We start from the raw sequence: 22,146 nt of genomic DNA, 5'->3' as shown, positions 1-22,146 counted from the left end.
CTTAATGACAGTGTTATCTTGTTCACATTTCTCTTTCGTGCTCACAAGATATCATCATGACTTGTCGAAACGCAGTTATGGTAATTCTTTTTTTGTCCCCCTGATCTTCTCTTACTAAGGTGATTCTACCATGAAGGGAAATGAGGTTAGTCTAGCATGACTTATTTTTTTCGTGAATCAATGCTGGGCTTAAGTGATTCCCTTTTCCTTCTCTAAGGGCTGCCAAATCCTTGGTTTGCTAATCTGTTAGATTTTGGCTTGAAGTTGACATCTCAGTTATCAGTTAATATATTCAGCATCTAATTTATCTCTATCTCTTCTTTTCTGTTCCCAGTGTATGAGCTCCTTTGTTGCACATGAAATCATACACTGAATCACAATCACAGGACTAGAACCGTAAATCACGAATTAGTAATCATAAGGACTGCTTCTCTTTGGACACAGTAATTCAATTATTAAGTAGAGAAAATAAGATTGATTCAATAGCCTGACCCTTGTGAGCTTCATTTTCCTTGAGGAATAAAGGGAGGGTTTGCATAGGACAAAGATGTGCCCTGAAAACTAAGAATCTAGATAAGGGGTCTTAGTATCAGTATAATATCAATTGGCACCCCCAAAATAAATCTATCACCTATTGTTTACTACACATGCCGAAAGGGGAAGCAGGACAATACATTAAAATAACGTGGCTCAAAATCAATCAGAAGAAAAGAAGGAAAAAACAAGCAAGACTCAAAAGAGACTAAGAACATGAGCAGGGTCCAAGTAAGATACATACTTTGAAATACAGAATTATAAGCAATTGAGAGGGGAGGTTTCTGATCATTCATTCAATAAGCAGATACATAGAAAAGGAAAAGGAAGCGGTAGTGATGACTGAAAAATGTCTAGGGGGATTATTCTGGCCAACTTTAACTTTGGTTTTATTAATACTGTGTGACCAGGACATACATCTGGAAAGAACACACTGAAGTATCCAGTCAAAAAGCTAAGAGCTGATATGCCTGCCCTTTAAAAGTACAGTGAGATCCCAGCCAGCTGGACTTGACAATGGATTCAGAATGTGAACCAGACTTCTGCTGTCTCCATACTCGTACCACTCCATGATTGATGGAATGATCCCCAGGAGGAGGAAATTAGGACAAAGTTGGATTTCTCAGTACATCTGGCAGAGAATCTGGGGGCAAGCTTTACGGAACACAAGGCTGGATATAAAACCAAACCTTTCAAAAGGTTAAGTTCACAGCACTGTTCTAGAAGACAATTTAGGATTCTGGGAGTCAGCCAGGTTTGTAGATGGAGGTTCCTTGGTCCTGTATCTATTAACAGTCTGGATCTGCAAAGACAGATGGATCCTTAGCCTTATTAACAAGAAATGTCTTTGATCCAGCTCTTTACTTTGGCATAACCAGCATACCACATGAAGCCTGAAAAATGGAGCTGTGAACTTAAAAAGAAGTGAGCAAAGGGTGACCTTTAAGAAAGCCAAAAGAGAACTCCCTGACACCAGTTCATTCAACAATGAAGACTGAATCCAGCTCAGCAGGATTTTTATAAAATAAAGGGAAAAGTCTGCTGCCTTTGTGACAACAACACAGGTACACACAAGCACAGCTGGGCCTTGTAAAACTGGACCACCATCACCTAGCTTTCACAGCCTGCAGAGACAAGCCAGGAAAAGTTTTCAAAGTGAAAGTTAATGTGCAGATTGTCTAGGGCAGCTGACATGCCAGTTTCCAAGAATTTCTACATTGAATTGTAGCTGGGTTCAAACCTAGTACACACAAACAGCTTGCAAAGTGTTACAAATTTAGAATTCCTGCCTCATCACATCAGTTAGGCTCCTTTCGTTTCTCCTATTTTCCCCGGGAAGCAAAACAGCTGGTGATATGGAAGTCAAGTCTATAGCTTTTCTGGTTTCACTAACCTGTCTCTGCCCCCATTCTCAATTGGCCAAGGGAAATGGGAGACAATGCCAGAATTCCACCTTTCTTCCTTTCTTCTTCTTCTTTTTTATTTTGTAACCTTCTCTACCTGTCCTTTTTCTTTTCTTTATAAATAATGATGTTTTTATAAAATAGGGAAGATACTGGGGAAATCACAAGAAAGGAGATTTTCTTTTTAAAGCTATAGGGCTAAAGAGGGGACAATAAAATGTGTATAATAGTCAAGCCTTTTTCTTACCACTCCATGTGTGTATACGTGTGTGTGTGTGTGTGCACTGCATCTAAGAGCCCATTCTCAAGGTACCTTCAACTACAATCTATAGAAACAACCCTTCATTGTACTAGGAACTGGTCTCTTATTCATCAAGTCCACAACAAGGCTACACTGGCACCTGCTTCTGTTGTGTCAAGACAAGTCTACTGAAATTTGCTGCCCTCAAGATTTACTAGAGGGTGCTCTTTGGTGGGGTTAATGGCGGACTCCCGGAGGGCTCACGGAAAGGAGTACTTCCCAGAACTTCTGCTGTCAGTGTCCTTGTCCCTGTGGTGAGCCACAGCCACCTCCTGTCTCTGCAGGAGACTCTCCAACACTAGAAGGGTACTCCATGTTTCATTGGCTTGGGAAAACTTTCTAACTTCATGAATAGAACAGAAGCCTCATAAAAATCTTTCAAAGTTCTTCTGGCCGGCATGACACAGCCCATCACAAAGAGTTTCTCATAGAACTTCCATCCTAATTAAAGGGCCATCAGAATAATCTTTTGGAGAGGGCAGAGAGTAGAAACAAGAAGAACTACAATTCTGCAGCCTGTGGAACGAAAACCACATTCACAGATAGATAGACAAAATGCAAAGGCAGAGGACTGTGTACCAGATGAAGGAACAAGATAAAACCCCAGAAAAACAACTACATGAAGGGGAGATAGGCAATGTTCCAGAAAAAGAATTCAGAATAATTATAGTGAACATGATCCAGGACCTCGGAAAAACAATGGAGGCAAAAATCGAGAAGATGAAAGAAATGTTTAACAAAGACCTAGAAGAATTAAAGAACAAACAAACAGAGATGAACAATACAAAAACTGAAATGAAAAATACATTAGAGGGAATCAATAGCAGGATAACTGAGGCAGAGGAATGGATAAGTGACCTGGAAGACAGAATGGTGGAATTCACTGCCGTGGAACAGAATAAAGAAAAAAGAATGAAAAGAAATGACGACAGCCTAAGAGACCACTGGGATAACATTAAACGCAACAACATTAGCATTATAGGGGTCCCAGAGGAGGAAGGGAGAGAGAAAGGACCTGAGAAAATATTTGAAGAGATTATAGTCAAAAACTTCCCTAACATGGGAAAGGAAATAGCCACCCAAGTCCAGGAAGCACAGAGAGTCCCAGGCAGGATAAACCCAAGAAGCAACACGTGGGACAAACGGTAAGCAAATTGTTTTCTCAAAGACACAGAAAAATGATTAAAAGCAACAAGGGAAAAACAACAAGTAACATACAAGGGAACTCCCATCAGGTTAACAGCTGATTTCTCAGCAGAAACTCTACAAGCCAGAAGGGAGTGGCACGATATATTTAAAGTGATGAAACAGAAGAACCTACAACCAAGATTACTCTACCCAGCAAGGATCATCTCATTCAGATTCGATGGAGAAATCAAAAGCTTTACAGACAAGCAAAAGCTAAGAGAATTCAGCACCACCAAACCAGCTCTACTACAAATGCTAAAGGAACTTCTCTAAGTGGGAAACACAAGGGAAGAAAAGGACCTACAAAACCAATCCCAAAACAATTGAGAAAAAGGTAACAGGAACAAATATATCGATAATTACCTTAAATGTGAATGGATTAAATGCTCCAACCAAAAGACACAGATTCACTGAATGGATACAAAACAAGACCCATACACACGCTGTCTACAAGAGACCCACTTCAGACCTAGGGACACATACAGACTGAAAGTGAGGGGATGGATAAAGATATTCCAGGCAAATAGAAATCAAAAGAAAACTGGAGTAGCAATACTCGTATCAGATAAAATAGACTTTAAAATAAAGAATGTTACAAGAGACAAGGAAGGACACTACATAATGATCAAGGGATCAATCCAAGAAGAAGATATAACAATTATAAATATAAATGCACCCAACATAGGAGCACCTCAACATATAAGGCAAATGCTAACAGCTATAAAGGAGGAAATCAACAGTAACACAATAACATTGGGGGACTTTAACACCTCACCGACACCAATGGGCAGATTCATCCAGACAGAAAATTAATAAGGAAACACAAGCTTTTTTTTTGCGGTACGCAGGCCTCTCACTGTTGTAGCCTCTCCTGTTGCGGAGCAAAGGCTCCGGACGCGCAGGCTCAGCGGCCATGGCTCATGGGCCCAGCCGCTCCGCGGCATGTGGGGTATCCTGGACCAGGGCACGAACCCGTGTCCCCTGCATTGGCAAGCAGACTCTCAACCACTGTGCCACCAGGGAAGCCCGGAAACACAAGCTTTAAATGACACAATAGACAAGTTAGATTTAACTGATATTTATAGGACATTCCATACCAAAACAGCAGATTACACTTTCTTCTCCAGTGCACATGAACATTATCCAGGAGAGATCACATCTTGGGTCACAAATCAAGCCTTGGTAAATTTAAGAAAACTGAAATCATATCAAGCAACTTTTCTGACCACAACGGTATGAGAATAGAAATCAATTACAGGGAAAAACATGTAAAAAACACAAAGGGAGGCTAAACAATATATTGCTAAAAAACCAAAAGATCACTGAGGAAATCAAAGAGGAAATCAAAAAACACCTAGAGACAAATGACAACGAAAACATGACCATCCAAAACCTATGGGATGCAGCAAAAGCAGTTCTAAGAGGGAAGTTTATAGCAATACAATTCTACCTCAGGAAACAAGAAAAATATCAAATAAACAATCTAACTTTACACCTAAAGGAACTAGAGAAAGAAGAACAAACAAAACCCAAAGGCAGTAGAAGGAAAGAAATCATAAAGATCAGAGCAGAAATAAATGAAAGAGAAGCAAAGACCAATAAAACTAAAAGTTGGTTCTGAGACGATAAGTAAGATGGATAAACCTTTAGCTAGGCTCATCAAGAAAAAGAGGGAAATTATACTCCAATAACGATGTTAAAAAGAAAAAAGAATAAAAGGGAGAGGACTCAAATCCATAAAATTAGAAACGAAAAGAAGTTACAACGGACACCGCAGAAATACAAAGCATCCTAAAGGACTATTACAAGCAACTCTATGCCAATAAAATGGACACCCTGGAAAAAATGGACAAATTCTTAGAAAGGTATAACCTTCCAAGACTGAATCAGGAAGAAATAAAAAATATTAACAGAACAATCACAAGTAATGAAATTGAAACTGTTATTAAAAATCTTCCAACGAACAAAAAGTCCAGGACCAGATGGTTTCACATGTGAATTCTATCAAACATTTAGAGAAGAGCTAACACCCATCCTTCTCAAACTCTTCCAAAAAACTGCAGAGGAAGGAACATTCCCAAACTCATTCTACAAGGCCACCATCACCCTGATACCAAAACCAGACAAAGATGCTACAAAAAAAGAAAACTGCAGACCAATATTACTGATGAATACAGATGCAAAAATCCTCAACATAATACCATCAAACAGAATCCAACAACACATTAAAAGGATCATACACCATGATCAAGAGGGATTTATCCCAGGGATGCAAGGATTCTTCAATATATGCAAATCAATTACTGGGATACACCATATTAACAAACTGAAGAATAAATACCATATGATCATCTCAATAGATGCAAAAAAAGCTTTTGACAAAATTCAACACCCATTTATGATCAAAACTCTGCAGAAAGTGGGCATAGAGGGAACCTACCTCAACATAATAAAGGCCATATACAACAAACCCACAGCAAACATCATTTTCAATGGTGAAAAACTGAAAGCATTTCCTCTAAGATCAGGAACACGACAAGGATGCCCACTCTTGCCACTCTTATTCGACATAGTTTTGGAAGTCCTAGCCATGGCAATCAGAGAAGAAAAAGAAATAAAAGGAATATAAATCGGAAAAGAAGAAGTAAAAGTGTCTGTCACTGTTTGCAGATGACATGAAACTATACGTAGAGAATCCTAAAGATGCAGCCAGAAAACTACTAGAGCTAATCAAAAAATTTGGTAAAGTTGCATGATACAAAATTAATGCACAGAAATCTCTTGCATTCCTATACGCTAACAACAAAAAGATCAGAAAGAGAAATTATGGAAATGATCCCATTCACCATTGCAACAAAAAGAATAAAATACCTAGGAATAAACCTACCTAAGGAGGTAAAAGACCTGTACTCAGAGAACTGTAAGACACTGATGAAAGAAATCAAAGATGACACAAACAGATGGAAAGATATACCATGTTCTTGGATTGGAAAAATCAATATTGTGAAAATGACTCTACTACCCAAAGCAATCTACAGATTCAATGCAATCCCTATCAAATTACCAATGGCACTTTTTACAGAACTAGAACAAAAAAATCTAAAATTGTGTACACAGACACAAAAGACCCCGAATAGCCAAAGCAATCTTGAGGGAAAAAAACGGAGATAGAGGAATCAGACTCCCTGACTTCAGACTATACTACAAAGCTACAGTACTCAAGACAATATGCTACTGGCACAAAAACAGAAATATAGATCAGTGGAACAGGATAGAAAGCCCAGATATAAACCCACGCACCTATGATCAACTAATCTATGACAAAGGAGGCAAGGATATACAATGGAGTTAAGACAGTCTCTTCAATAAGTGGTGCTGGGAAAACTGGACAGCTACATGTAAAAGTATGAAATTAGGACACTCCCTAACACCAGACACAAAAATAAACTCAAAATGGACTAAAGACCAAATGTAAGACTGGACACTATGGAACTCTTAGAGGAAAACTAGGAAGAACACTCTTTGACATAAATCACAGCAAGATCCTTTTTGACCCACCTCCTAGAGTAATGGAAATAAAAAGAAATATACACAAATGGGACCTAATGAAACTTCAAAGCTTTTGCATAGCAAAGGAAACCATAAATAAGAAGAAACGACAACCCTCAGAATGGGAGAAAATATTTGCAAACAGATCAATGGACAAAGGATTAATCTCCAAAAAGTATAAACAGCTCATGCAGCTCAATATTAAAAAAAATAGGGGCTTCCCTGGTGGCGCAGTGGTTGAGAGTCTGCCTGCTGATGCAGGGGACATGGGTTCGTGCCCCAGTCCGGGAAGATCCCACATGCCGCGGAGTGGCTGGGCCCGTGAGCCATGGCTGCTGAGCCTGCGCGTCCGGAGCCTGTGCTCTGCAACGGGAGAGGCCACAACAGTGAGAGGCCCACGTATCGCAAAAAAATAAATAAGTAAATAAACAACCCAGTCAAAAAATAGGCAGAAGACCTTAACAGACATTTCTCTAAAGAAGACATACAGATGGCCATGAGGCACATGAAAAGCTGCTCAACATCACTAATTATTAGACAAATGGAAATCAAAACTACAATAACGTATCACCTCACACTGGTTAGAATGGGCAGCATCAGAAAATCTACCAACGAGAAATGCTGGAGAAGGTGTGAAGAAAAGGGAACCCTCCTGCACTGTTGGTGGGAATGTAAACTGATACAGCCACTATGGAGAACAGTATGGAGGTTTCTTAAAAAACTAAAAATAGAATTACCACATGACCCAGCAATCCACTACTGGGCATATACCCAGAGAAAACCATAATTGAAAAAGACACATGCACCCCAATGTTCATTGCAGGACTATTTACAATAGCCAGGTCACGGAAGCAACCTAACTGCCCACCGACAGACAAATGGATAAAGAAGATGTGGTACATATATACAATGGAATATTACTCAGCCATAAAAAGGAATGAAATTGGGTCATTTGTAGAGACGTGGATGGATCTAGAGACTGTCACACAAAGTGAAGTAAGTCAGAAAGAGAAAGACAAATACCGTATATTAACGCATATATGTGGAATCTAGAAAAATGGTACAGATGAAACAGTTTGCAGGGCAGAAAGTGAGACACAGATGTAGCGAACAAATGTATGGACACCAAGGGGCAAAAGCGGTAGGGGGTGGTGGTGGTGGTGTGATTAATTGGGCGATTGGGATTGACATGTATACACTGATGTGTACAAAAGTGATGACTAATAAGAACTGCTGTATAAAAAAATAAATAAAATTAAATTTAAAAAAACAAAACAAAACGTATGGACACCAAGTGGGGAGAGTGGTGGGGGGGTGGGGGGTGGTGGCAGATGGCAAAAAAAAAAAACTTTTGAAGTCTTATAATTTCCATTTTGGATTTCACCCATTTCATTAAAAGTTATCTGCTTTACCTGTAATAATAAAAAAAAAATTTACTAGAGGGGTTCAGTTCTAGGTCACAGCTGCCACCAAATGCAGGCACCCACCTCTGATAAGATCAGACCATTGAAACTCATTATCCTGGTCCTCAGCTGCTTGCACTGAATATTAATTCCTTTCCAGCCCTAGCAGAGGCAGCACAGCATAGGACTGTGGTTCTCAAAGTGTGGTACCTGGACCAACAGCACAGCATCACCTGGGAACTTGTTAAAAGTGAAAATAACTGAACCTCACCCCAGACCTACTGAAATCAGAAGCTCTGAGGTTGGGCCCAGCAATCTTTATTTTAACAAGCCATTCAAGGGATTCTGATGCATCTCACTGAATCACCGGCAGAGTGGTTAAGAGCATGGATTCTGCTACCACTTGTTTGAGTTTGAATCCTGACTGCCATTCACCAATGTGTCATTTTGGGAAAGTCACTTCATTGCTCTGTGCTTAGTCTCTTCATCTGTAAAATGGGGATGATAACAGTACTTATCTCACAGAGGATCTGGGAGCACTAAATCAGTTGCTGGCACAAGGTAAAAGTTAGCTATTAAATGAGTTAAGGTACAAAAAGCATTTAGGGCCTGGCATATCATAAGCACTGAATGTTACTATTAGCATGTTACTATTTTTTCTCCTTTTTTTTTTAGCATTTTAAAAATACTTTATTTATTTAATTAATTTATTTTTGGCTGTGTTGGGTCTCCGTTGCTGTGTGCGGGCTTTCTGTAGTTGAGGCGAGCAGGGGCTACTCTTCATTGTGGTGTGCAGGCTTCTCATTGCGGTGGCTTCTCTTGTTGCGGAGCACGGGCTCTAGGCGCACGGGCTTGAGCAGTTGTGGCACACGGCTTAGTAGCTGTGGCACACGGGCTTAGCTGCTCCGCAGCATGTGGGATCTTCCCGGACCGGAGTTCGAACCCGTGTCCCCTGCATTGGCAGGCGGATTCTTAACAACTGCGCCACCAGGGAAGCCCCCTATTGTTTCTTATGTATCATCTTATTTTTGAGATTCAGTGGGATGTAACCTGGATTTCTCACAAATCAACAGGCAGGCCATATTCCTGCATGGTAAACTGTGTCCTCTTGGTATGGAGAAGCTAATCACTTGTAGTATGAATATAATAAAAATAGGAATACAGAATTTGTATTTTAGGGATGAATCAAACAAAACTCTTTACCTCTAGGGCTCAAATTCCAGACACTACACTTGCTGATGAAGTGTAATATATGATTACACTGATGAAGAAATGTATGATTCATTTCTGTGTCTGTCTATGGCCAGATTCCCCACACACTGAGTCCATAAATAGCCTGGAGGCTAAAAGGGACATCTTCCATTATTACTTCTTCTGCTTTACATCCTTTTCATGATACTCTGGTTCCTTCCCTTGTACATTTGATCGTAGCCAAAAGTCCAAGAAACAATGGTTCTCTTCTAAAATACCAAAGCTGTTGAACATATGTTAAACCACAGCTAAAATGACAAATCACATTTATAAGACGTGTTGACCAGCACCTGTATGATCAGGCCATTGTAAGAAACCAAGAGGACCAAAAAAATCTACAACTTCTATCCCCGAGAGTCACGATATTGCCCTTGTATGGAATTACCCACCTTCAAAACAGCCATCCTAATCCGCCTGACCTGCTGGTTCTAATCTGTGACAGAAATTAAGTTATATCCAGAAGAGGCAGCATACAAAGCAAGAAGAAATTTAATCCAAATTGTAAATGTAAGCCATATACTTAGAGTTAGCTGCTTCAGTCTTATTGATGTTTTCTGCCCACACACGAAGCATGACATTAGTGTCTCATAAAAGTAAAATAATGTACATGTTCATAGATGATGGGACATTTTTCTTCACTTTTGTTCACAGAAATACTGGTTCTTACATTCCAACAGTGAGAGTTTATCTTCAGAAATATTTCCACCTCTCCTTTGCACGTTATCATCACTAATAAATGGGTCTAGACTAGCCTGGGATGCCACTGTGAAAAGACTGGTACTGATTTTCCTCTTCCCACAAGTAGGGAAGTTCAAGCCGTGAAAAGAGCATGAACTTTCACATCAGAAAAAGCTGAACTCAAATGTTAACATTTCTAAGGCTATTTCATTATCTGAACTTGAGGGTAACAATACCCACGTTACAGCCATGTTTTCAGGAGTAAACAGGGTAAATCATACAAAGCACAGGCTCTGGCATGAGCTGGGCACTCGGTGAATGTTAGTCCCTTTCTCCTTCCCTTCCTTTTGTTCCTCTCTTTAACAAATGGCAGAATAGAATCGTATCATTTCAAAATAAGGGAGAAATATTTCTGACTTAATAGCAAATTGTAGGGCACTTTAAGCAAATAAAAATCAATTTAAAAATTAATGCATGCTTACTAGGAAAATATATAGTAAATTGTGATTATACTATCCTGCTTTTATCATTTAATGTTCATGTCAGCATATTTGGATATACTTTATGTATTTATGCACTTTTAAAACGTGTATTTTTTTTAATGAAGAAAAGAACTCCTGCCACTCCCCATACTCTGTATGCCACTGTGCTGGGAACAGGACACTGGCTTTAGAAGACAAGAGAGGGGAGCAACTTCCTATGGGGGAAATCAAGGAAGACGTCAAAGTAGAAGTGGTCGCAAAAGATGACCAGCACTTTGACAACTGGAAGGACACTGCAGGTAGAAGGAAGAGCATATGAAAGAGCAGGAAGCATCAGGAAACCCAATGGGGGTAGTCTGCAATTACAGCTGTAAGACAGATCTCTCGTATATTCAGAAACACCAATGTTAGTGATCAAAACCGCCATCTAAGTAAGGCCCAGCACAGCAGCTTTAACTGGAATCACTCATGTGCTCATGATGAACTATAACGAAAAGTGTAAAGTTAAGGTTTGGGGAAGGCAAGGGGCATGAGTAAGTGTGTCTTAGTATGGCCAAGCACAGAGATAGCTAAGTCTCACTACCATCACCAACATTAGCTTGAAGGCTTTCCAAATGCCTAATTTCAAGCTAAGCCCTTTATATGCCCTACCTTGGTTAGTCCTCAGAGAAACCCGTTGAGAAAGGTATTATTACCATTCCATTTTAGAGATGAGAAAACTGAGGCTTAGGTTAAATGACTTAGGTTTAGCTTCACTCACAGTAAGTGAAAGAGCCACTTTTGAACCTAAATCTGTACGATTCCAAAGGTACAAGGAAGAAAACTAGAACCTAAAACACTCCTTGCTAAAGAGTCTCTAACAAATTATTATTGCTATAGACCTTTGTTTTCGGAATACCAAAATCATCCAAGACCCACACGAAAATGCTCAACTGACTTGACAAAGCTGGAAAAGTCAATACGATGGAGGAAGGATAACCTGTTTAAAGCCATTTGTTTGTTAACAAATGGTGCTGGAGCAATTGTACATCCACAGGCAAAAGAAATGAACCTCAACCTAAGCCTCAGACTTCATATAAAAATTAATTCAAAATGGATCATTCAAAACGTTTACTTAAATGTAAAACGTAAAACTATAAAATCGTCCCAAGGATGATTCTGGAAAACATTTGAAAAAAAGATGTTTCCGTTTTAGCTGTAGGTAATATGAGGGTACCAACAGACAGAGAAGAGAAGAGGAGGTGGCAGGTGGGGTGCTAAATATTCTCCGTGCCTTAACTCCCTGAAACCTTTAACATGCCAAGGAGGCAGAGACTAACAGTTGTCTCCTGTTACAGCTGAGACAACTGCTGCCGAAGAGTTCCGGAGCCGCCCAGCTACCTGCAGAGCCAAGCACCTGCCTGCCCTGGTGCCGCCTGCCCTACTGCTACCAGTGCCTCCCCTCTGAAATGGTGAATATTTGACCTAAAAAATAAGGTTTATTTCTCAGGCACAATGGACTTTTAAAGGCACCTGAACAAAATTGGAATCAAGATGGCAGTAAAAGCCAGCTGGAGCAGGAACTTCATTCATTCCTTCACCCCTTTTCATTCGCCCTCCATAGATAAATGGCTAGGCCAAGGGGCAAGTGCCTGTCCTTGACCACCTGGAGGTCATATGGTCAGAGAGTGCCCTACGGCTGCAAACAGTCTTTACACCTCAATTCCACAGCGGCAGGTGTGGACTTCCAAGAAAATAAAGGCCGGGGCCTCCACAGGAGCGCCTGTACTTGCACACGGGCACCCGGGGCGGGGGGGGGGGGGGGGACTTCGGTCTCCATGGAGGCCTTTCCATGTTGTGGGATCATTACTGATGGAGGGAGGCTGCCTGCCTATCCCATGAGGGTTTTCTCATCAGCTCTGGGCAGCAAGGGGAGAAGATATCATCATCCAAACCTGGCAAGCTACAGTCAAGCAGGCTGCTGCTTGTCTAGTAGAAAAGCCCAACACACAGAAAGAGAAATGCAGCGTACTGTGAGGAGTTCCAGCCAGCGAGTGCTCCCTTACTGCTCTGCTACTTGCTTCCGCCTTCCTCTTTGCCCTGATGGCAAGCGGGACACAGACATCGTCCATGTGCCAGGACTTCAAAGCTGACACCGCCTCGGAAAAGCTGAGGTGGGGCTGTTCAGGTATGGAAGGGTTAAGGCATGTCCTGTACTGTTGGTGCTCCATTATTATCACTTTGAAAAGCCATGGCGTTACAGGAAGAGTGTGAGAATGCTGCAGCTTTCCCGGCCAACATTTGGTTCCCATTACCGTGAATAATCTCTCTCCGCCCTCTTTCCCCAACCCCCGCCCTCCTTCTACTTTTTCCACATTTTATATTAAAAGTACGTCAAACACTTTTCTTCCTTTTTAATATTTTCCTTAAGCTTCCTTCACTCAATTTGCCTGGTTCTGTGACTTTTCTGGTTATTCATTACTGAGGGAGGGGAAAGGGTAAGCCTCTTGGATGAAATCAATCAAAAACAAAAGCAGGGGAGAAAAGCACTTCAGCAGCGCAGTGTAGGGGAAAGAAGCTAACACGTAGGGATTCTTCCTGGTCTTAATTGATAGTAAGAAAAGAAAGAGCCCACTGAGAATACTTTTACCTTCCTGCTTCTTGGCCTCATCTCAGTTATATTCTTGCCTGAAAACAAAGCATCTCTAAAATAATATATCTGAAGATAGGTCTATGCCTAATTTCATCATCAGTAAAAAAGGAGAGAATCTGCAGGAAAGGAATAAGTGATAGTCTAGTAGAATAGATGCTGGCAAGTGTGTGAAGAAAGAGCACGCTCCAGATTGGAGGGGGTAGTGGTACAGCCCTTTTACAGCCCTTTTGAGGCCAATTTGACAGTATCTATACAAATTCAAAGTGTATATATCATTTGATCCAACGAATTCCACTTCTTGGAATGTATCCCATAGAAATACTTGCACATGTGTACAAAGATATATGTACAAGGCATTCACTGCAGATGCCTAAATTGGATACAACTTAGTGCTCTTTAATAGGAGAATGGCAAAATAAATTATGGTACATTCATCCTTTGGAAAACTACATAGTGGTTAAGAATATTCAGATAAGCTTACATAGGGACTTCCCTGGCGGTCCAGTGGTTAAGACGCTGTGCTTCCACTGCAGGGGGCATAGGTTTGATCCCTGGACAGGGAACTAAGATCCCGCTGCGTGGCCCGGCCAAAGAGAAAAAAGAAAAGCTTATATAAACAAACCAGAGAAACATGGAGACATTAGGGAGGAAAAAAAGTCACAGAAAAATATACAGATCAACCTTTTAACTGTGGCTACCTCTGAGGAGGGGGCTTAATCTCCTCATAATCTGTATATGTTTCTGTTAGATTATTTTATGACGTGGCTACATGTGTGTATTACTTGTACACTTAGCTTTTATAAAGTATGAACATAAATATTTCAGTCAATAGAAAATAGGAAAATACATAATATACACATGTATGTGTGTATATATATATTAATATATATACATATACATATCCTCCCCTCCCATATAGCCCTGTGTAAACTGTCTTAACCTGCAAGAAATTTGAAACTTGGAAAATTTCTTAACTGTACAACATGTACCAAGTCAGACAAAATGACAGAGAAATGGATCAAAAGGAAAGAAGAAATGATGATTCTGAGAGGCCCAAAAGTTTCCAAGGGCCCAGTCATGATAATGAAAACAGTAAACACTGATCAAATTGTACTATGTGTTCACTGCAGGGATGGGAGGAAGGGGAGAGTGTGTGTGTGTGTGTGTGTGTGTGCGCGCGCGCGCGTGTGTGCGTGTGTGTGTGTCTGTGTGTGTGTGTGTGGTTGGGGGGGGCAGGAGGAGGCAGCACAAGAATTCTCAACTTCCACCTTCTGATAGGAATTTAATAAATAAATAATATATAAAATAAAAAGCCCCCAAATGGCAGATAAACATATGATTTAGAAATATGAAGGCAAGTAACAGAAGAAACAGCTGAAAAAAAAAAGCTGAAAGCAGTTATCTCTGGAGTGTGGAAATTAAGGTTTGGTAGCAGTGGGAGAAGAAGGGGCAGGGGATTCCCATTTTCATTATAAACTTTATAGAATTACTTAACTTTTAAAACTATATACCTGGGGCTTCCCTGGTGGCGCAGTGGTTGAGGGTCCGCCTGCCAATGCAGGGGACATGGGGTCGTGCCCCGGTCCGGGAAGATCCCACATGCCGTGGAGCGGCTGGGCCCGTGAGCCATGGCCGCTGAGCCTGCGCGTCCGGAGCCTGTGCTCCGCAACGGGAGAGGCCCGCGTACCGCAAAATAAAAACAAAAACAAAAACTATATACCTGAATGATTGTAGGAACCAACTTCCAGGATGGCCCCCAATGATCCCCACCTCCTGGTATTCATATCCTGGGTAATCCTCTCCCACACTGAATGGAGCTGGCCTGTGTAAACAATAGGATATCGCAAAAATGATAGTGTGTTTGAAAGACCTAAACGTAAGAGTTAAAACTATAAAACTCTTCAATGAAAACAAATGGCAAAAAAGCTTCACAACATTGGATTTGGCAATGATTTCTTGGATATATGCCAAAGCCACAGGCAACAAAAGAAAAAATTAAAAAATTGTTCTTCATCAAAATTAAAAACTTTTGTGCATCAAAGAATACTATCAACAGAGTAAAAATGCAACCTACAGAATGGGAGAAGATATTTTCAAATCATACATCTGATAATCCAAATACATTCTAAATACATACAGAACTCCTAAAACTCCACAACAAAAAGCCAAACTTGATTTAAAAATAGGCAAAGGACCCGAATAGGCATTTTTCTAAAAAAGATACACAAATGGCCAAGAAGCATATGCAAAGATGCTCACCATCACTAATCATGAGGGAAACACAAATGAAAATCCACAATGAGATACCACCTCACACCCATCAGGATGGCTACTATAAAAAAAAAAAAGTGTCGGCGAAGATGTGGAGAAAACGAAACCCCTGTGCACTGCTGGTGGAAACGTTAAATGGTACAGCTACTCTGGAAAACAGTATGGAGATTCCTCAAAAAATTAAAAATAGAATTGCCTTTCTGCTCCAAGAAAACACCAAATGGTGGATGACGCTGGTGTTCCAGGAGACCAGAAGGTGGCCGCAGCAGCTCCACAGGGGTATGGGGGGCAGCTTCCGGGGCCAGCGCTGCAGCTACGCTCAGGCTGGAGCCAAGGCCACAGAGCTCGCTGAGGGGAGGCTGAGGACAAGAAGTGGCTCCCCGTCCCCGAGCCAGGCTGCTTGGTCATGGACATGGATACCAAGTCCCTGGAGGAAATACATCTCTTCTCCTCGTCCGTCACGTAGTCTGATATCACGGACTTTTTCCTGAGGCTGACTCTAAAGGGCGAGCTTGAAGACTACACCTGTGCAAAAGCAGACCCACACTGGCCAGCAGACCAGGTTCAAGGCATCTGTTGCCTCTAGGGACTACAAGGGCCATGTCAATTTTGGTAAGCGATCCAAGGAGGCAGCCACGGCCGTCTATGGGGCCATTACCCTGGCCAAACTCTCCCCTGTTGCCAGGCAGTGAGGCTACTGAGGAAGCAAGATCAGCAAGCCCCACGCTGTCCTTTGCAAGGTGACCAGCCACTGTGGCTCTGTGCTGGTGTATCTCATCCCCACCCCAAGGGCACCGGCATGCTCTGGGCTCTTGTGCCCAAGAAGCTGGTGGCCAGTATCAAGGACTAGTACACCTTGTCTGCAGGCTGCACTGCCAGCCTGTGCAACTTTACCACGGCCACCTTTGATGCCATCTCCAAGACTTACAGCTACTCACCTTGACCTCTAGAAAGAGACCATGTTCACCAAGTCTCCCCATCAGGAATTCACTGACCATTTAGTAAAGAGCCATACCAGAGTCTCTGCAAAGAAGACCCAAGCTCCAGCTATGGTCACCACGTAGAGGACTTATACAGGAAAGATAAAGTGAATTAATTAAGCTTGGAAAAAAACAGAATTATCGTATGATTCAGCAATTCCACTCTGGGTATATATCCAGAAGAACTGAAAGTAGGGCCATGAACAACTATTTGTACACCCGTTAATAGCAGCATTACTCACAAGAGCCAAAAGGCAGAAGCCAGCCAAGTGTCCATCGACAGATGAGTGGATAAACAAAATGTGGTATAGACATACAATGGAACATTATTCAGCCTTAAGAGAAAGGAAATTCTGACACGTGACAACATGGATGAACCTTGAGGACATTGTGCTAAACGAAATAAGCCAGGCAGAAAAGGACACACATTGTATAATTCCACTCATAGGAGGTACCTAGAGTGGTCAAATTTATAGAGACAGGAAGTGGAAGGATGGTTGCCAGGGGCTGACAGAGAGAGAATGGGGAGTTATTTTTTAATTGTTACAGAGTTTCGGTTTTGCAAGATGAAAAGAGTTCTTGAAGTGGACAGTGGTGACGCACAGTAATGTAATGCACGTAATGCTACTGAACTGTACACTTAAAATGGTAAGTTTTATGTTATGTATACTTTTTCACAATTAAAAAATTAAAAAAAAAAGACTGTGTATGACTTCTGAGCTAGGTCATAAAAGACACGTGCCTTTTGTCTTTCTCTTAAGTCACTCATTCTGGGGGAAGCCAGCTGCCATGTCATGAGGACACACAGGCAGCCCTGAGGAGAAGTCCATCTGTTGAAGAACGGAGGCCTCCTGCCAATAGCCAGCATGAACTCATCATCCACGTGAGGGTGAGCACCATGGAAGTGGATCCTTTGGCCTCCGGCAAGCCTTCAGATGACTGCAGCCCTTCTGGCTGACATCTTAACCATCACCTCATGAAAGAGCCTGAGGCAGAACCACACAGTTAAGCTGCTCCTCGATTCTTGACCCACAGAAACTGAAATAATAAATGTTTATTGTTTGGCTGCTAAAGTTTGAGATAATTTATTAGGCAGCAATAGATGACTTGTGCAACTATTTAGATAAATTTGAAAAGGAAAAGAGAAATTAGCTTTAACGCATTATCCTATCAGAGTGGCCTGCTAGTCTACCAAAGCACGCATCAGGGTACGTTACTATGATGGCGTGCTGCTAGGTTACAATGCATCTCTTCACTAAAGCCTTAAGAGAGAGATCCTCAACTATGCTGTACTGAGAAAACTTCACAAGAATGTAAAGTGTGATGAGTAGTATATAAAGTATATTTAACTACGTATCTTAATACAGTGTTCTGGCTCTGTTTGGCAGATGAACGCTGAGCTGGCAGCAGGGTGTACAGCACAGTATACCTGCAATATGTAAGAGGAGAAATTAACCTCGAGCTGGTGCCAAGTACGGATACTATGTGTTTGTTAGACTACGGAGAAACTTTTCCTCATGAGTATATTAGAGTCTAATCAGGGCAGCAAATAAATAAAAGCACTCACACAGCCACACAGTCCTGAAGGATGACCAGGTGAGGAGTAAAATTTCAGCTTAATGGACACTGTGAGACATTACTCTACTCTAAAACTGATTCCACCACGTGGAATTCACCTGGTTGAGTACTGTTTTGAGTCTTTTAACTCCTTAAAGTGTGTTGAGGAAAATCCTAGTATGTGGAAGTGTGTTTCAAGTGTAAAACAGGTGACAACTGCTCCCACAGCAGGTTTTTAACCAGCTCAGTGTTAGGGTTCTTGTCTAGAGGCAGCCAAAGCTCAAATCCTAAAGATGGCAAGCACGTTGAGTTGTGGCTGGTTAAAGAGGAAAGTCTTAACCTAATCCACCTAAATGTTTGTGGTACCCAAGACAGGTATTAGTAAAAGAGCTGCCTAGGTGGAAGTCTGCTCTGTGATTATGAATCTAGATATTTAAATGCATTTGCCATACATTAAATTAGTGGATACTGTGTGTCAGATGCCACATTAAGAGATAGGAATATAAAGATGTATCAGTTCGGACTTCTAAGGAGGTGGTAAGGGAAAGACATGAAAATCTGTAATACAATGGAAATGACAGAGCTACAGGCAAGTAGGCAGACTCCATGTGGGATGGCAGTAGAAGGTGCACAGAGTAAGGGTCGGAACTGGGCTTGATCCAGAATGACACAAAGAATTTGCCAGATATGAATGGGGAAGGGAAAGACAATGGAAGTAGTACATATGAAAACCCAGAAATGTTAAAAAACAAACAAACAAACCCCAAACTCAAAAAACTCTGCTGAATTCTTTGGTTGACATTAATTAAAAGGGCAGATAATGGGATAAAATCCCCTTAACATGGCATATCAGGCACTTGAACTTTTCCATCTCATCCTCAACCCTCCCCTACGCGCACGCCATGCTCCCACAATGGTGCACTCAGGCATGCTCTTCCATACCTCCCTGCCTTCACACAAGGCTCTGTGATGCTCACTTAGTTAAAAAACAATAATCCATCCTCTGCAAAGTCTACTCTGGTCTTCCTCTGATAGAGCTTATTTCTCGAGGTCTCAAGATGCCTTCACTGGCATGTTTTTGGTACTGTGACTATTCTTCACAACGACTATTTCTTACTCACTGGACCGACCATTTAAGGCTGGTCATCATTCTGGTCTTTGTCCACTCAAAGCCTGGCAATGTCACAGTCATGCAGTGTTTGCTGAATGAACAGATGCATGAAGAAATGAACACTCCTCTCTCTGGAGTAGTCCTATGTTCCACCTGAAGAAGGGAAACTAGAACAAATAACCCTTTGAGAAGTTAGAGGAATCAAATGGAAAATTCATCAGGCTGAGAATTAGAAGTAGGTTCTCAACCTTGCTTTACCACCAGGTAGGCATGAGAATTTGCACAATCCACTTACTTCTCTAGGTCTCAATTTTTCATACCTGTAAAACAGGGTATGGATAGATGATGTGGACAGGTTTACAGTAATTCTCATTTACAGAGGCAGGCCCTGTAAAAATGCTTTCCTATGTCATTTAATTTTCATTTGCTCCTTAGGACATCCCTAGGGATTAGGCTTTTTTTTTTTTTTTTTTTTTTTTTTTTTTGCGGTACGCGGGCCTCTCACTGTTGTGGCCTCTCCCGTTGCGGAGCACAGGCTCCGGACGCGCAGGCTTAGCAGCCATGGCTCACGGGCCCAGCCGTTCCGCGGCATGTGGGATCTTCCCGGACCCGGGCACGAACCCGTGTCCCCTGCATCGGCAGGCGGACTCTCAACCACTGCGCCACCAGGGAAGCCCCGAATTAGGCATTTTATCCTCATTTAGGCATAAGTACAGTAGGTTCAAAGAACTTGCCCTAAGCAACATAGCTAGTAAGTGGCTAAAAAGGGGAGGGATCCAAATTGGTCTGCCTGTATAGAATACCTGCTCTCAAACACTAGGTCACAACATTTAAATGTGAGAGTGTAGATATTTTAAAGTAAAAGAATTTGGACCTCCTGAAGCCATATGATAGAATAACAACAACAAAAAAAATGGCAGTGCTTTTTTAATCTACTTTTCTCTGAGAAGGAGATGCCTTAAGGTGATAGGGACAGGGTGAGAGGTACATGGAAATGCACCAAACAGAGTCTTAAAAGGGGGAACATCCTTTCTGGATGAAAGGTCTGAGCCTAGAGAAAGAAAGAAAATGCAGGATGAGATAAATGGAAAGGGAGGATTAAAGGGATATAGCCTGGCAGAAAAGCAAGGGAAGGGAGAGGAAAACAGGAAGGGGTGCTGAGCCAAGCTGAGGATGAAGATGGGGGGCTGGACAGGGGGAGGATGATGACAGGGCCCAGTGCTGTTGATGGGCAGAGCGATGGGAAGCGGATGGCCACACTGAGGAGAGAAGGATCCACCAGCAAGGCAATTCCAGCCAAAACTGGGAAATGGGATGGGATGCGTTTGGTTCTTTAAGAACTGAGGGGGTTAAAAGAGAGAGCTCAGCCTGAACCTGAGAGGAGGAAAAGGGTGAGACTAGTAAGAAAAACAATGACCCCACAGGTCTGAAAAGAAGAACCTGCAGACTGAAAGAGAGGTGATGACAGAGAGTGCCTGGAATGGACCATTTAATGCTTTAAACCTGTGCCAAGCTGAGTAATGGGGGATTGAGCTTGTGATTTACCTGAACTCTGGGAGAGATTAGTCTCTGTATCATCAGCAGCATAAACAAACATTACTATTTTATAGTGATAATAAGTATTATTAATACTGAAAAGACCTAGTCGTGTGTAGTACTTTGTAGTTTACAAAGCATGTTCATGTAGATGATCTCATTGAACTCCCATGACAATCCGAGCACCCTTGCTTCCCACCTGGCAAAATCAGGCTTAAGTTCAGTCAAATGATTTACCTCCAGTCAGGAAGTTCCAGGTGGACCTGGGATTGGCACCTAGGTCTTCCTGTTCCCGCTCCAGGGTTCTTTGGGTAGGAATAAAACATAGCCTGTGCCTTTAACAGACTTACAGTTCAGGAGATCAAGAACAAAGGCACAGAAGATGATTACTCAGGGGAGTATATACTATACTCAAAAAAGAGTGGAGTTCAGAGGAAGGAGCAAATTTGGGGGCCGCTGGAAAAGGTCTGAGCTAACTGTAGACTGGATAGGAGAAAGGGACTATTTAAGCAAAGAAGCAAGGAAGCGGAGAACGCTCGGAGTGTGGGCTTTAGAGGGGTGCTTTACCTACCCAGTCCTTCCCCCCACCAGCTTAGCAGCTGCAAGTGCAATCATTTAACAAATACTTATGGTTGACATTGCCCTAAATGCTGAGGATCCAGTGGTGCACAAGATCTACATTCAAGAAATTTACTCCAAGTCTGAAAGTATCAGGGTTGCTTGTTGGGGGATGTCAACTGTTCTTTTGGAAAAGGGTGATGTTCTATTCTCAGAATGATGCTCTAATTCATCAGAGAAATGTAGGAGCTCCAGTTTTTCAAAACTTACTATTTTCTCAAATAGAAGAGGACTCTGTTTGCCTCTCCTTTGGCAGGTGATCAGAAAAGATCAGAGCTGAGAAGGGAAAAGGGAGCATTAAAAGTGGCTATTTCACAGCAGAGTCAAAGAAAAAAAGAAAAAGCGGGTTGTGTTTAGCACCTTACTCCACAATTTTATATTTACCCTCCCAACAACCAAGCTCCATTGTATATACTATGCACATATAGTAAAGAAAAAATGTGATATGGGAACACAGTGAGAGAGTCTGTGAAGTGCTGAAACAGCATACCTGGCAGCTGCTAAAACAAAACTTCAAAGATTTGGCTTCTTTGAAAAGCCATCAGGCAGGACCCCACCCACTCCCCCTGCTAGCCCACAGCTTCCCTGGGAGCTGGTACATGTAACCACTTCCGCATGTTTGGCTCTGTTCCCCAGGGCTATAGCAGCTCTA

At 41.8% G+C, this 22,146-nt stretch overlaps 1 protein-coding gene and 1 pseudogene across 16 annotated transcripts in view; one reads left to right on the top strand and one right to left on the bottom strand.

Annotated features, from left to right (window-relative positions):
* TTLL5 (tubulin tyrosine ligase like 5) overlaps positions 1-22,146 on the bottom strand; it is a 306,774-nt gene that overhangs the window by 111,753 nt on the left and 172,875 nt on the right. For 11 of the 16 annotated variants that reach the window (XM_060295064.1, XM_060295066.2, XM_060295069.2 and 8 more), the window contains one exon: positions 15,142-15,243. The exons of the other annotated variants lie outside the window; for them this stretch is intronic. In XM_060295064.1, coding sequence (XP_060151047.1) covers positions 15,142-15,243 — 102 coding nt within the window. The remainder of the gene's footprint in view (positions 1-15,141; positions 15,244-22,146) is intronic. 16 annotated transcript variants of the gene reach the window in all.
* LOC115839731 (small ribosomal subunit protein uS5 pseudogene) lies at positions 16,042-16,756 on the top strand (annotated as a pseudogene).

The sequence above is a fragment of the Globicephala melas genome, chromosome 2 (genome assembly GCF_963455315.2).
Source record: "Globicephala melas chromosome 2, mGloMel1.2, whole genome shotgun sequence".
Lineage (NCBI taxonomy): Eukaryota > Metazoa > Chordata > Mammalia > Artiodactyla > Delphinidae > Globicephala > Globicephala melas.
This window is presented reverse-complemented; position numbering and strand designations above follow the sequence as displayed.